This window comes from Medicago sativa, chromosome 6 (assembly GCF_051527215.1).
Source record: "Medicago sativa cultivar Bolivia chromosome 6, Bolivia_mono, whole genome shotgun sequence".
NCBI classification, from domain to species: Eukaryota; Viridiplantae; Streptophyta; class Magnoliopsida; order Fabales; family Fabaceae; genus Medicago; species Medicago sativa.
Window position 1 is genome coordinate 17,581,421 of NC_140754.1, and position 15,433 is coordinate 17,596,853.

General features: G+C 35.8%; 1 protein-coding gene across 1 annotated transcript; it reads left to right on the forward strand.

Annotated features, from left to right (window-relative positions):
- Positions 1–2,970: 2,970 nt before the first annotated feature.
- On the forward strand, positions 2,971–13,634 carry LOC146913322 (uncharacterized). Its single transcript, XM_085719254.1, has 9 exons — positions 2,971–3,016; positions 3,252–3,519; positions 3,644–3,740; positions 3,852–3,973; positions 4,070–4,154; positions 12,200–12,487; positions 12,598–12,715; positions 12,814–12,978; positions 13,339–13,634. Exons 1-9 carry the CDS (start codon positions 2,996–2,998, stop codon positions 13,621–13,623), a joined length of 1,449 nt encoding a protein of 482 aa, XP_085575380.1. The 5' UTR covers positions 2,971–2,995; the 3' UTR covers positions 13,624–13,634.
- The last annotated feature ends 1,799 nt before the right edge of the window (positions 13,635–15,433 follow it).

Here is a 15,433-nt window from a genome sequence, read left to right on the forward strand (position 1 = left end):
TCGTGTATTAAAGAGGTAATTCAATAATGGTAAAAAATTAGATGTTTTGTTGATGACTTGATGATTAGTCTCATAATATGTGTAAAAGATCTAAGCCGTAAGAATAGGGTGAAGATCCTCTCCATTTATTATCCTCTCCATTTCTACCATTTGAAAAGATAAAGACACATAAAAAAGTCAAAAGTAATTAATCATGGTGGGACCCACTTTATGGTAGGACCCACTACCTATTAACTACTAAGAATAAAGGTGACTATTGAAGTTAAAGATCCTAATTGCGGTTGGTTAGCACAAAAGAGAGGCGATATAAAGTTATCTTAGTAGTTAGAGTGGGGAAGTTAAAGAGTATAGTATAATAATAAAGAAGTTGGGAGTTTGATATCTATACTATTACAATAACTTGTCGTTTCAAAAAATAAACACGAGCAACATATGTAAGAGCATTCAAGGGTTGATTTGGATTGTCTTCTAAAAAATAATTGATCTAATTAAAGATGGTATGAATTTGAGACTTCGTCCCTTGAATCCCCTCAATGACAAAGTCAATGGCAGATCTTGCTCAAAATGTTAGGAAGAGCGACAAAAAGGAAACAATGTCATCTTGTTCATTTTTGTTGTTACCTGTTTGAGGTTAAGGCGGTGGGATGAAAAACTCAATGTTAACATGTGGAGGAACCAATAAAAAATGGAATAGAAAACGAAACTGAGTCATCCACATAACTTTCATTCCTCATTTCTTCTTTCTTTAATACATAGAAATTATTTAACTTTAATTTTTCTTAATAACATTCACTCATTTACTAACATGTCATTTTGTTTTTATATTACTTATTTAAAAAACAAGTTAATGTTTGACAACAAAAAAAAAGGTTAATTTTTTTTTAATATTTACTTATTTAAAAAAGAATTTAAATTTTGAATTAATTTTACCTATATAGTATCGGTACCTAACCAAATTTTAGGTATCAGTATTTGTTTATTTGAAGTCTATATTCGCCCTATTTATCTGTCATTCTTTTAAAGTATATTTATAAGAGAGTAGACACACATGATGGATTAGTGATGTTCATTTTAACAAGTGGATCCACTAATGAGTCGTTGTAATCTATCTCTCTCTCAAATAGACAGTAAACATAACTAGATGCTAGATAAGTTGAGCAAATATGGAATCAATATACCCAATATTGAGTAAAATTTTGGAGAACTGTTCACACTTTTTGGCAAAGATTCTCAGGAACTTACATTTAATTGGACGTGATCTTTTCTACACCCATTTACTGTTCATCCAACTCAATGGAATGTTTTTTGTCCTTTAGCAATTAAAGAATTAATTTTATCAAGGATAAGGACAAGGAAATAACAGGAAAATCTAATAGATACAGGCAAATAACAGGAAAACCGTCATTGATATTCTCAAAATCTAGCTGAATATAAATTGTTTCATTTCATTAGGGAGGCTGTAACTGAATCCAATTAGAAATTAAGATAAGCACAACTATAATATCAATATCAATAACTCACAATCAAGCACTGACTATAGGCACACAGGAGCCACCGAAATGCAAAGAAAAGCAAAGTGACATTTATATATTAATTTGTTGTGTTTTAATGGTTGTTAGGATTTGGAATTGAAAACAATAACAGTCGTTTAATTGCGCAAATAAACTACAGTAAAAAATCTGAGAATTAAACGTGGTTAATTGAATTTGTGGCCAAACTACTCAAGTAAATAAATAAATTAGATAGAAGTGGTTGAAAAACTCAATATTTGTTTGGAGCAAGGAATGAATAACTTAGTTTTAGGTAGCACGTAAAGAAGAAATTATGGACGGAAGTGTTGTTTAAAACTGAGATAGGGGACGAAATATGTAATTTTGCCGAAATAGAGTTATTGCTAAAATCTGCGAGCTTTAACTAAAATAGACAGATGGTTCCAAAAACTCAATATTTGTTTGGAATAAGAAATGAATAACTTAGTTTCGTAACGCTTAAGGTCTTTCATGTTTAGTGCTCAGTTGTCTCATAGATAACTAAATCAAGACAAAAAAAATTATGGATGAAAGTGTTGTTTGAAATTGAGTCAGGGGACGATATATGTAATGTTGCCGGAAAAAAATATTACCAAAATCTCCAAGTTGAGTAATTGAAAGTTTTGCTTAATATTTAGGTTGTTTTTAGTATTAAACAAATAAATAAATAAAATAGATAGACGAGGTCCAAAAACTCAATATTTGTTTGGGTCAAATACCTGTTTTGGTCCTTTAAAAATTCAAAGGACTAACTCAATATTTTTATCAAACTTAAAGGACTAAAAGATGTATTTAACCCAAAAAATATTATTAAAATTTGAAAGTTTAGTAATAGAAAATTTTACTTACTATTAAAGTATGTAGTTTTGTTGAAAAAAAGAGTAATTACTAAAATTCTTCAAAAACAAAGGTAATGCTTATGTGTAAGGTAAGGAGTCTACCTAATCTTGAGTATAAGCTAGGTGGCGAAGGGTTAGGGTCTTAGTTGGAGTCTATTACTTGTCATATAGAGCTCTAATGATGTGCTAACCAAGTCTCACCCATATTGTCTAATTCATTCAGTCATAGCTCCCTGTAACATTCTTGGGACTATACCATTGTAGCTTATCGTCTTACGTTTTGTGATGCTTCTTGGGACTAATTCATTCAGTCATAGCTTATTGTAGCTCCCTGTAACAGTCTATTACGTTTTATATTGTCTTATCACTGGATTATTGTGATGCTTATGATGCTTATACCATTATGTCCCTTGTGCCATGAGGTGTATAAAACACTAATGTTTGGACAAATCGAATCATTCCCAAAAGCTTTGTTCTACTTGAGTCTTGGATGGATCCACCGCTTAAAGGTTTGTGTGATGTTGTTCCTGGAGCTCTTGCATTGCATGGTCAACGATGGTTCGAATTTATAGGCTATGGAAGGTCCCTCCTGCCCTTTTTGATGTCAGCCTAATTGAGTCACTAGAAATGGTTTTTGTTGATGACAAGGTGTGTATTCTTCATACCCTTTTCACGTTATTTAACTCATTGGTGCATTTTTAATAAGCCAGACTTCTCTCTAAGGCTTTTGATAATATTCTACCATGCAATTTGCCATTGATTTAACATTTCCAGTCCGCCCCTTTGAGTTTGGTTGTTTTGTTTCGGTTTAAATTTATCTTTTCACATGTGTGTAGCTAAATATCGATTACTGACTGCTAATATATGATCCATGTGGAATAAGGGTTGTAAAATTCATGCAACTGTACCCAAAGAGTTGCTGCATCTGTTTGAAGGGAAGGTGGCCGAGGGTGATGTCTATAGGATCTTCAACTTCTATGTTGTTCCAGCAAATGGACGATACATGACAACACCTCATTCCTACAAACTTACGTTCCAAGTGAACACAGTGGTTGAAAAATCTGAGAATGCTCTGGTCACCCCTCATTTGTTATCGTTTTCTAGATCACCTGAAATTCGTCGTTGCCAGCTTGAACATGACTTCTTAGTTGGTTTGAACATTGACTTCAAGCTTTATTCGCATATTTTAGTCATATACTTTGTATTGTTTTATGTATATTTTCGCTTTACAACAGTTTAAAGTTGTGCGATGTTTTTATTTTTATATTTGTGTAGATGTTATTGGATTTCTCACTGGTATTTCTACTGCGAGGGAATACATTAAGGACGGTAAAATCACCAAAATATGTATGCTTGAGCTCAATGATGCTAGGTGATTTCGGTGTACCAGTTATTATTGTTGAGTTAATTGTTCTGTGTTATCTTGCTATGATCATAGCAAGTAAGTGATTCTGATTATTTTTTCTTATTTGTTGTTTTCCAGTGGTAAATTTGAATGTGTATTGTTTGGTGAATATGTTGATCAATTGCAATCTTTAATTGGAAAGCATGTCGAAGGTTTTCCAGTTGTTGTAATTGAGTTTGCAAAAATCAAAATATTCCGAGGTGAGCATTATACTCATATACCTCGACATATTCTGCCTAATTGTTTGTTTTATTTGTGTGGATTGCTGTTTTTTACTATCTATCTTATTGATGAAGGATATCCCTCGGTCCAAAGTGCTATGAATATCACCAGGATTTCAATCAATTCTCACATTCCCGAAGTGGAGGAATTTAAAAAAGAGTATGTTAAATTTTGTTTCTCTAACTTTGTTACCTATCGAGTGCTTATTGCATGAGAATGTTTTTTTGCCACATGCGCAGATTGTCTATAAGACGCCTTTCGCTTCTAAACATTTTAGGTTGGCGCAAATTGTAACGCCCGTCTTAATTATTTACTTAATTTAATGAGGATTTATATATTTATATATATTTATATATTTATATGATTTAAGAATTTAAATAGTTTGCATGATTTATAGATAAATTATGTGATTTTATAGATTGATGTGAAGTATATTGATGTTGTGAAGTTGTTATGTTGTTATGACTTATTTTATTATTAAATAAAATAAGATATGATAAATAAAATAAAAATATTAGAAGTGGGGTTGTGTTGTGAGGTGAGTAAGTTTGGTGGTGAGAAGAGAAATAGAAGAAGTGTTATAAATAGGGAAGTTAGGTTTTTAGAAAAGGGGAGAGCCACCGTCACTATTTATCAAAATCAAAATTTAGAACAATTATGCAGCCACCAGCAAGAACAATTCATCTACGAATCCTTCTTTGATTTCCTAAAATCCACAACAAATCAAGTTTCTAGTGGAAATCTTGGTCCTCTTTGTGTAGCAGTAGCATCGATTAATTCTTCAAAATAATACTCACCAACTGCCTCCACTTAATATATGCCTTATCATGTTATGTTGGTATCTCTCCTTACCCCATGGATTCACGTCCTCCATGAAGCCACAAACACCACCTCTTGATGTTGTCATGTGGTAGCGCCATCCAATCATTAAAGTGCCTTTGTTTCATTGAGTGAGTATGACACCTTTCCCTTATTAAAAATTGTTGGTATTGACAAAACTCCTTACCACGAGACCTTTAGTACGATTGGAAATTGGATTAAAGTTGCGGTGTGGACTTGTTAAACTGTTCGAGTTTCTTTCTGCCATCACGTTCCGTATATTATGTGAAAGCTTCAATCCAGGTAAGGGTGAGACTAATTTTCAATATTATTAAGGGTATAATTCTAGAGGATGAATTTATCATGATTAGGTTAAGTTTTGGTGAGAATTGAGAATTAGGTTTAGGATCAATTTTGATGAATGAATCAAGAACAGATGTTAGTTTGATGCAAAATTAGTGTACAGACCTTAGATATGACTTAAGATGATAATTAGATGCTATTTGGATGAAGGAATCATGAATATAGGTGAAAAGTTGTGATTTTTAGGTTTCTGGCCGTACTGACATTCATCGCTCGCACCTGCGAGCAAGAACACTCGCATCTGCGAGCTAGAACCCAGAACTCGCAACTGCGAGCAGAATAACTCGCCACTGCGAGTAAAGACTTAGGAACCCAGAATGCACGCTTTGCTCGCCATTGCGAGCAAAGTTACTCGCAACTGCGAGTTAGGCCGTTAGTTGCCCAAAATTGTTCTGATGCGATCCTTTCGCACGTGTAGTCATGAGTTGATCTTAGAAGTAAGAAAGAGGGTTGTTTAGGATGCTTTCAGAAGTACCAGAAGTCTGTTTAGGTGACTGAGATTAGTAGTGATGTTGTATAAGAATTATTTAAGATGCTTTATGATGATAAGTGGTTATGATTCATTCCCTTTAATGTTGTTATGTTATTTAAACACTGTTTTACGATGTAAATGTTGCTGGTTGCTGCTGTTGACTGTTAGTGTCTTGAAGTTGCATGAGTCGGTCTATGTTGTTGGAATTTTAAGAAGTTGTCCATGATTATGAGTCGTATGAGTTGTTCACGTCGTCGTCTAAGTCGTTGGAAGTTTGAGTTCATTGTGCTCATTAAAGTTGGGGGCTTTAGGCCCGGCAGCCTTTGTGCTCATTAAAGTTGGGGGCTTTAGGCCCGGCAGCCTTTGTGCTCACACGTTGAAGAGCATATTATGCTCATTTTGTTGTTGATTGGTACCACATGCATTTGCATATCAAGAAGTTCATGATGTTTAAGTTGTCAAGATGTTGTCGAGTTGATAGAGTTGCATGGTCAAAGATGAGTCGTGTTGTTAAGTTGTTGTTGAGTTGATAGAGTTGCATGGTCAAGGATGAGTTGTGTCGTTAAGTTGATTATGATTTGTGATGAAAATTAGTAATGGTATTTGATGATTGTATTTGTTATGTAATGAAAAATATGCTAATTGGTAATTGTTGATATGTTATTAATGTTTAAGTTGTTAAATGCATTTTATTGGATTATATGCTTAATGTATTGATTATGAAATCTCACCCCTTCTGCGTATATGTTGCCTCGACCGTGGGTAATGTGCAGGTAGTAAAGATTAGAGGCGTTCGTGAGTGGACTCCCCACTTGGTGTCTAGGTGCTCTGATACGTAACGGGATGGGGGCTTGCTTTTACTTCTATTCCTTACGTGTCTCTTTTATGAACTAATTTATGATATTTTCCAATAAGGCCTGCGTGCCAAGACTTTTAGATGTTGAACTATTTTCCGCTGCAACAATTTTAAGATTTTCATGATGTTGAATTTGAAGGATAATTATTATTATCCGTTTATGATTTAAATGAAGTATGTGACATTCCGTTGTGATCAAAATACTCTGATTTTATATGAAATTTTTATGTTGGGAAAACGGGGTGTTACAATTGGTATCAGAGCAGGTCGGTCCGTCCGGCCAAGTAGATGAGTCGATGTGTCGTTTTTTCAGTTTTGCACTGTATTTGAGTTGTCTTGTTTGTTGTTTGTTGTTTAACCCTTTGTATGGACTGGTTGGGGTACAACCATGTCCATATTAATTGTTTTAGTAAGGCGGTGTATTTCTCTTCTGCTGAAGAAGAAAGTGGAGCGGAGTTTGGTCTATTAAGCAGCTGAAGCAATTAGCACGTGATGGAATTTTGATGGTTTCGTTGATGGCATCACTGTCTATTGAGAATCAAGCAGTGAGTGATAAGTTGCAAATTGTGTGAGGATTTCCCGAAGTTTTCCTGAAGAAATTGTTGTTGATCTTACCGGCACATCAGGAAGTGTCTGCCGCCGGAGAGAGGTTGAATTTTCCATTGATCTTATTCCGGGAACGAAGCCTGTGTCTATGACACCTTACCATATGTCGGCATCTGAGTTAGCTGAGTTGAAGAGACAGTTGGAGGATTTACTTGATAAGAAGTTCATAAGACCGAGTGTTTCACCTTGGGGAGCGCCGGTATTGTTGGTTAAGAAGAAGGATGGTAGTATGAGGTTACGCACTGACTATCGACAGTAGAACAAAGTAACTATAAAGAATAGATATCCACTTCCAAGAATTGATGACTTGATGGACCAGCTAGTGGGTGCACGTGTGTTCAGCAAGATTGACTTGAGGTCCGGTTATCACCAAATTAAAGTAAAAGATGAAGATATGCAGAAGACGACTTTTAGGACGCGATATGGACATTATGAATATAAGGTGATGACTTTTGGTGTTAGTAATGCGCCTGGTGTGTTTATGGAGTATATGAATCGCATTTTCATGCATTTTTGGACCGCTTCGTGGTTGTATTCATCGATGATATTTTGATTTATTCTAAGACAGAAGAAGAACATGCTGAGCATTTGAAGAAGCGGTTGACGACGGCTTCAATTTTGATTTTGCCGAAACCTGATGAACCTTTTGTGGTGTATTGTGATGCGTCCAAGTTGGCTTAGGTGGTGTGCTTATGCAAGATGGCAAGGTAGTGGCTTATGCCTCGAGACAGTTGAGAATACATGAGAAGAACTATCCTACACATGATTTAGAGTTGGCAGTTGTGGTTTTTGTGTTGAAAATTTGGAGACACTATTTTTACGGTTCCAGATTTGAGGTGTTTAGTGATCATAAAAGTCTGAAATATTTATTTGATCAAAAAGAGTTGAATATGAGGCAGAGAACGTGGCTAGAATTGCTGAAGGATTATGATTTTAGTTTGAATTATCATCCGGGTAAAGCTAATGTTGTTGCAGATGCCTTGAGTAGGAGGACTTTACATATGTCTGCTATGATGGTTAAGGAGTTTGAATTGCTTGAACAGTTTAGAGATTTGAGCTTGGTTTGTGAAATGTCGTCTCGGAGTGTTAAGCTAGGAATGCTAAAAATTGATAATGATTTCTTGAAAAGTATTAAAGATGCGCAGAAAGCTGATGTTAAATTTGTGGACTTGTTGGTTACTAGTAATCAAACTGAAGGTAGTGACTTTAAGGTCGATGATCAAGGTGTGTTGAGGTTTCGAGGTAGGATTTGTATTCCAGACAATGATGAGATAAAGAAGATGATTCTTGAAGAGAGTCATAGGAGTAGCTTGAGCATTCATCCAGGCGCTACAAAGATGTATCATGATGTAAAGAAACTGTTTTGGTGGTCAGGATTGAAACATGATGTAGCACAATTTGTGTATTCTTGTTTAATTTGTCAGAAGTCAAAGGTAGAACATCAGAAACCTGCTGGATTGATGACATCGCTAGATGTACCAGAATGGAAATGGGATAGTATATCCATGGATTTTGTGATGAGTTTGCCGAATACTCCTAAGGGAAATGATGCTATTTGGGTGATTGTTGATAGATTGACGAAGTCGGCACACTTCCTTCCGATTAATATTAATTTTCCTGTGGCTCAGTTGGCAGAGATTTATATTCGAGACATTGTGAAGTTGCATGGTGTTCCTTCAAGCATCGTGTCAGATAGAGATCCAAGATTTACTTCTAGATTTTGGAAGAGTTTGCAAGAGGCTTTAGGCTCTAAGTTGAGATTGAGTTCGGCTTATCATCATCAAACAAATGGTCAGTCAGAAAGAACAATTCAGTCACTCGAAGACTTGTTGAGAGTTTGTGTACTTGATCAAGGTGGAACTTGGGATAGTCATCTCCCGTTGATAGAGTTCACATATAATAACAGTTATCATTCAAGTATTGGAATGACACCTTTCGAGGCCTTGTATGGTCGGAGGTGTAGGACTCCGTTGTGTTGGTTCGAAACAGGAGAAAGTGTGGTTTTAGGACCAGAAATTGTTCAGCAGACTACTGAGAAAGTGAAAATGATTCAAGAAAAGATGAAAGCGTCGCAGAGTCGACAAAAGAGTTACCATGATAAGCGTAGGAAAGACCTTGAGTTTCAAGAGGGAGACCATGTGTTCTTGAGAGTTACTCCAACGTCCGGTGTTGGTCGTGCATTGAAGTCAAAGAAGTTGACCCCGAAGTTTATTGGTCCTTATCAGATATCTGAGAGAATTGGCACGGTGGCTTATAGAGTTGGCTTACCACCGCATTTATCAAATTTGCATGATGTGTTTCATGTGTCGCAATTGAGGAAGTATGTCCCAGACCCGTCCCATGTGATTCAGAGTGATGATGTGCAAGTTAGAGACAACCTTACGGTGGAACTTTACCATTGAGGATTGATGATCGCAAGGTGAAGACGTTGAGAGGCAAGGAGATACCTCTGGTGAGAGTGGTTTGGAGTGGAATGACTGGCGAAAGCTTGACGTGAGAGCTAGAGAGTAAGATGCTGGAGTCTTATCCAGAGTTGTTTGCTTGAGGTAAATTTTCGAGGACGAAAATTCTATAAGTTGGGGAGAGTTGTAACGCCCGTCTTAATTATTTACTTAATTTAATGAGGATTTATATATTTATATATATTTATATGATTTAAGAATTTAAATAGTTTGCATGATTTATAGATAAATTATGTGATTTTATAGATTGATGTGAAGTATATTGATGTTGTGAAGTTGTTATGTTGTTATGACTTATTTTATTATTAAATAAAATAAGATATGATAAATAAAATAAAAATATTAGAAGTGGGGTTGTGTTGTGAGGTGAGTAAGTTTGGTGGTGAGAAGAGAAATAGAAGAAGTGTTATAAATAGGGAAGTTAGGTTTTTAGAAAAGGGGAGAGCCACCGTCACTATTTATCAAAATCAAAATTTAGAACAATTATGCAGCCACCAGCAAGAACAATTCATCTACGAATCCTTCTTTGATTTCCTAAAATCCACAACAAATCAAGTTTCTAGTGGAAATCTTGGTCCTCTTTGTGTAGCAGTAGCATCGATTAATTCTTCAAAATAATACTCACCAACTGCCTCCACTTAATATATGCCTTATCATGTTATGTTGGTATCTCTCCTTACCCCATGGATTCACGTCCTCCATGAAGCCACAAACACCACCTCTTGATGTTGTCATGTGGTAGCGCCATCCAATCATTAAAGTGCCTTTGTTTCATTTCAATTGAGTGAGTATGACACCTTTCCCTTATTAAAAATTGTTGATATTGACAAAACTCCTTACCACGAGACCTTTAGTACGATTGGAAATTGGATTAAAGTTGCGGTGTGGACTTGTTAAACTGTTCGAGTTTCTTTCTGCCATCACGTTCCGTATATTATGTGAAAGCTTCAATCCAGGTAAGGGTGAGACTAATTTTCAATATTATTAAGGGTATAATTCTAGAGGATGAATTTATCATGATTAGGTTAAGTTTTGGTGAGAATTGAGAATTAGGTTTAGGATCAATTTTGATGAATGAATCAAGAACAGATGTTAGTTTGATGCAAAATTAGTGTACAGACCTTAGATATGACTTAAGATGATAATTAGATGCTATTTGGATGAAGGAATCATGAATATAGGTGAAAAGTTGTGATTTTTAGGTTTCTGGCCGTACTGACATTCATCGCTCGCACCTGCGAGCAAGAACACTCGCATCTGCGAGCTAGAACCCAGAACTCGCAACTGCGAGCAGAATAACTCGCCACTGCGAGTAAAGACTTAGGAACCCAGAATGCACGCTTTGCTCGCCATTGCGAGCAAAGTTACTCGCAACTGCGAGTTAGGCCGTTAGTTGCCCAAAATTGTTCTGATGCGATCCTTTCGCACGTGTAGTCATGAGTTGATCTTAGAAGTAAGAAAGAGGGTTGTTTAGGATGCTTTCAGAAGTACCAGAAGTCTGTTTAGGTGACTGAGATTAGTAGTGATGTTGTATAAGAATTATTTAAGATGCTTTATGATGATAAGTGGTTATGATTCATTCCCTTTAATGTTGTTATGTTATTTAAACACTGTTTTACGATGTAAATGTTGCTGGTTGCTGCTGTTGACTGTTAGTGTCTTGAAGTTGCATGAGTCGGTCTATGTTGTTGGAATTTTAAGAAGTTGTCCATGATTATGAGTCGTATGAGTTGTTCACGTCGTCGTCTAAGTCGTTGGAAGTTTGAGTTCATTGTGCTCATTAAAGTTGGGGGCTTTAGGCCCGGCAGCCTTTGTGCTCATTAAAGTTGGGGGCTTTAGGCCCGGCAGCCTTTGTGCTCACACGTTGAAGAGCATATTATGCTCATTTTGTTGTTGATTGGTACCACATGCATTTGCATATCAAGAAGTTCATGATGTTTAAGTTGTCAAGATGTTGTCGAGTTGATAGAGTTGCATGGTCAAAGATGAGTCGTGTTGTTAAGTTGTTGTTGAGTTGATAGAGTTGCATGGTCAAGGATGAGTTGTGTCGTTAAGTTGATTATGATTTGTGATGAAAATTAGTAATGGTATTTGATGATTGTATTTGTTATGTAATGAAAAATATGCTAATTGGTAATTGTTGATATGTTATTAATGTTTAAGTTGTTAAATGCATTTTATTGGATTATATGCTTAATGTATTGATTATGAAATCTCACCCCTTCTGCGTATATGTTGCCTCGACCGTGGGTAATGTGCAGGTAGTAAAGATTAGAGGCGTTCGTGAGTGGACTCCCCACTTGGTGTCTAGGTGCTCTGATACGTAACGGGATGGGGGCTTGCTTTTACTTCTATTCCTTACGTGTCTCTTTTATGAACTAATTTATGATATTTTCCAATAAGGCCTGCGTGCCAAGACTTTTAGATGTTGAACTATTTTCCGCTGCAACAATTTTAAGATTTTCATGATGTTGAATTTGAAGGATAATTATTATTATCCGTTTATGATTTAAATGAAGTATGTGACATTCCGTTGTGATCAAAATACTCTGATTTTAAATGAAATTTTTATGTTGGGAAAACGGGGTGTTACACAAATGTTTGAATTCATCCTTTATTTGTTCAGATTAGGTCTTGCTGCTTTTCCAACAAAGATTCGAGTTACTTCGATCGGCCCAAAGATCAAGAGTTACAGCAGAGTTGATTTCTTGCACAACTATCCAAAGAAAACAGTAGCTGAGCTAAATGCTACAATCGAATATGGGTTGTGCGTGGTTCATGCACGTTTGGTAGTTTGTGCTGAAGGTGAGGATTGGTGGTATGCATCTTGTGTGTGTCACAAGTCGTTGTCTGGTGATTCGAGTCCGTATCTGTGCAAGAGATGTGCTAAATATGTTTTTCATATTGTTCCGAGGTTAGGTGTTTTGTTCCTGATGGATTTTGTTTTTATTGCTATACCTGTTTAGTAGTGTTTGGGTTCGCTCAAGACGGATTAATGATTAAAGTTGGAATATGCAATTTTAGGTACAAAGTCAAGGCGATGGTGGATGATGGGACCGATGATGCCATTTTTGTGTTATCTGATGCTGATGTCAATCGTTTTGTCAAGAAGAAGTGTGCAAGTTTGGTTGGTGCAGCTGAGGTTAGCATTTTATTGATTGGACTATGGTCTTCTGAGTTCTTATATGTTTATCTTATATCTTATATTTGAAAGGTTTTTTTCTCTTTTTTTGTTTCAAGGCAAGAAATGCAGGGTTTTGTCCATGTGAGTTTGAAGCTTTGAAGGACAAACAATTGTTGTTTATTGTTGAGAAGAAAACATCTGCAAATCCAAACCACGATGGTTCTTACCAGGTCAAGGGGTGTTGCAATGACCCCGGTGTTGTTGATTCCTTTTTAAAACAGGTATTTCTTAATTAATATTTCTTGATGACTTGCTTATATTGCTGCGTCGGAATGTGTGACAATATGAGTACATGAGTATAGGTGGAGCCTTGAATATGCTAAGGATAGGGCTTTCTCATGTGAATATATGCGGAGCTGTCAAATTAACTATGCCAATTATTCTTAAGAACTATGTGAATGTATGTGGTTTGCGCGCCTTCACTCTTGGGTGAAGTTGTCAAGGGATTGAATATATGCGGCAGATCACGAATGTTAAAGTATATTTTTGTAGTTATGTTTTACTACTTTAGTTGTGTTTAGATGTCGAAGTGCATTATGTATTAATGAGGTGTGTGTTTTGAATACAAATTGGCTGAATAGGTTAAGTCTAGGGATACTGCTCTGGTTGATATTAAGGATGAGGTTTTGCCTATGGAGGGACATCCTGCCATCCATAAAGATGAAATCAAAGAATTGGACCCGGTTCATCAATCATATGTGACAAAACGCAAAGGTGACTCTTATATTTTTGAATGGGAGGTTGAAATTACTGATCCTGTTCTTCAAGCTACAAGTCCCCTCGTGAGATTCATTTGCTTTCAGTTGTTTGTTTTTCTTTCTATGATTCTATGTTGGTTATTGTATCATGCTAGCAGACTATGTTAATTTTTCCCTGAATTGGAGTATTTTGATGGATTTGGACACCATGGAGACATATAAAGCTGACATTATTCCGTCCAAGGATAAAAATGATGACTGTATAGCCGACGCTTGGATTCGGTTTGCGTTTGACAATACTCTTCGAGTTGGCGACAAAGTGTGTTTCAGTCTTGACTTCGACTTGAATAGCTTATTCGCTGAAATAGTCAAGTATGTTCCATGAGTTTGTAATTTAACTTTCACTGTGGATTTGGAAAACATCGTTTGAATTTGCTTGATACATTTCTGTAAGGTATTAAGTTGCCGGTGTTCAAGGTGCCAGGGGCGTTTACTCCAACTTTCTTATAGTTTCAGTTGTATTTGTCCCTGCCTTTTGCGGTGCATGTCTTGTGTTTTTTGTTTTTGTTTGATGCAGTATCTGCCCGTGGTTCAAGGTGCCATGGTCCTGTTAGCTTTTAAATGGTGTATTCTTTTGTAAGAGATGTCTTTGATACCAAATCATGATAGTCGATTTATATCACAGGATTTCATGGATATGATGTTTACTTTTTATATCTTCTAGAGATGACATCCAAAAATTTTGAATATTATTTTTCCTTTCAAGATCTCATTAATCTTTGTTGCAATTCTAATAAAGCTCACAATGATATAGAGCAGCACATTTTTTTAGGGATTTATTCCAAAAATCTAGCAGCACATAGGGACTATTTATAATTAGCAAGTTTAATATGAATCACACAAGAAACCACTGCTGTCTGTCTTCTACAGGTTAAAGATGTTAGTGGATGGTAGATTACATTTTATTCATGTTTTTGGCCATTTAATTTTGTGTTTATGATCATGGTGGCATTCACTTGAGTGAAAATGTTGGAACTAAATGCGGCATATTGATGATATATAGCATATTGATGATATATCCCATTCACAAATTGCAGAAAGTTATTGATTATGGTTCAATCACAGTTACCTATTGCAGAAAAGTAGTGATCATGTCACTAAAATAAAAAACTTATACTCATTTGGATACTGATATTGATATTGATGAGTGGTTCAAAGTTATTGTCTTTAAAGATTGATATTTTGTTATGTTATCGTTGTGTTACAATGTACAAATATATATAGTACAAAATTTACCAATTATTAGTAGTAACGTACAATGCTAGCTGCATCATATTAAACTGAGGTATTCTAGCTCTTAATACAAATAATGACTAATCAAATATTTGTTGACTATAGCAAGTTTGCTCTTAATGCACTAATGACAATATCAAATATCCTTTAGTATTTGATGACCAAATAAAATCTTCCTTTTATTCTTCTGTGATACCACCAGATTTGTGGATTTTATTTGGTCCATTATTGTTACTGCTATTACTGCTGCTTTGCTACTGCAGACTTAATGATTTTTTGCATTCATGATTTGGCGAACGTGGTCGAGGACTGTTCGTTTAAGAGTTTAAGTCCTTTTTGGTGTTCATGATTTTTGTGGGATATTTTGTGTGTTTATATTTTAAATGTCCGCGTGTTTGTATGTTGTATTTCCATCTACTTTTATTAATTTGCATGTGGTGCGCTGTTTACTTCATGACATACACGTTTGTATTTTTGTACCACATTAGTATCGTTGTTGTGAATCTTTGACCAACTGTGTATAAGTAATAGGCTTCTGTTCATTTTTACGCTTGCTGTCTTAATGTCTGTTTAGGTCATGAGCCTTCGCCTTGGTGTTGTTAATCAACGTCTGTGTTGCCCGTGCGTCGCACGGGTTACACACTAGTTGTTTATACGAGGGATACCTTAACATATTTTGGCCCCT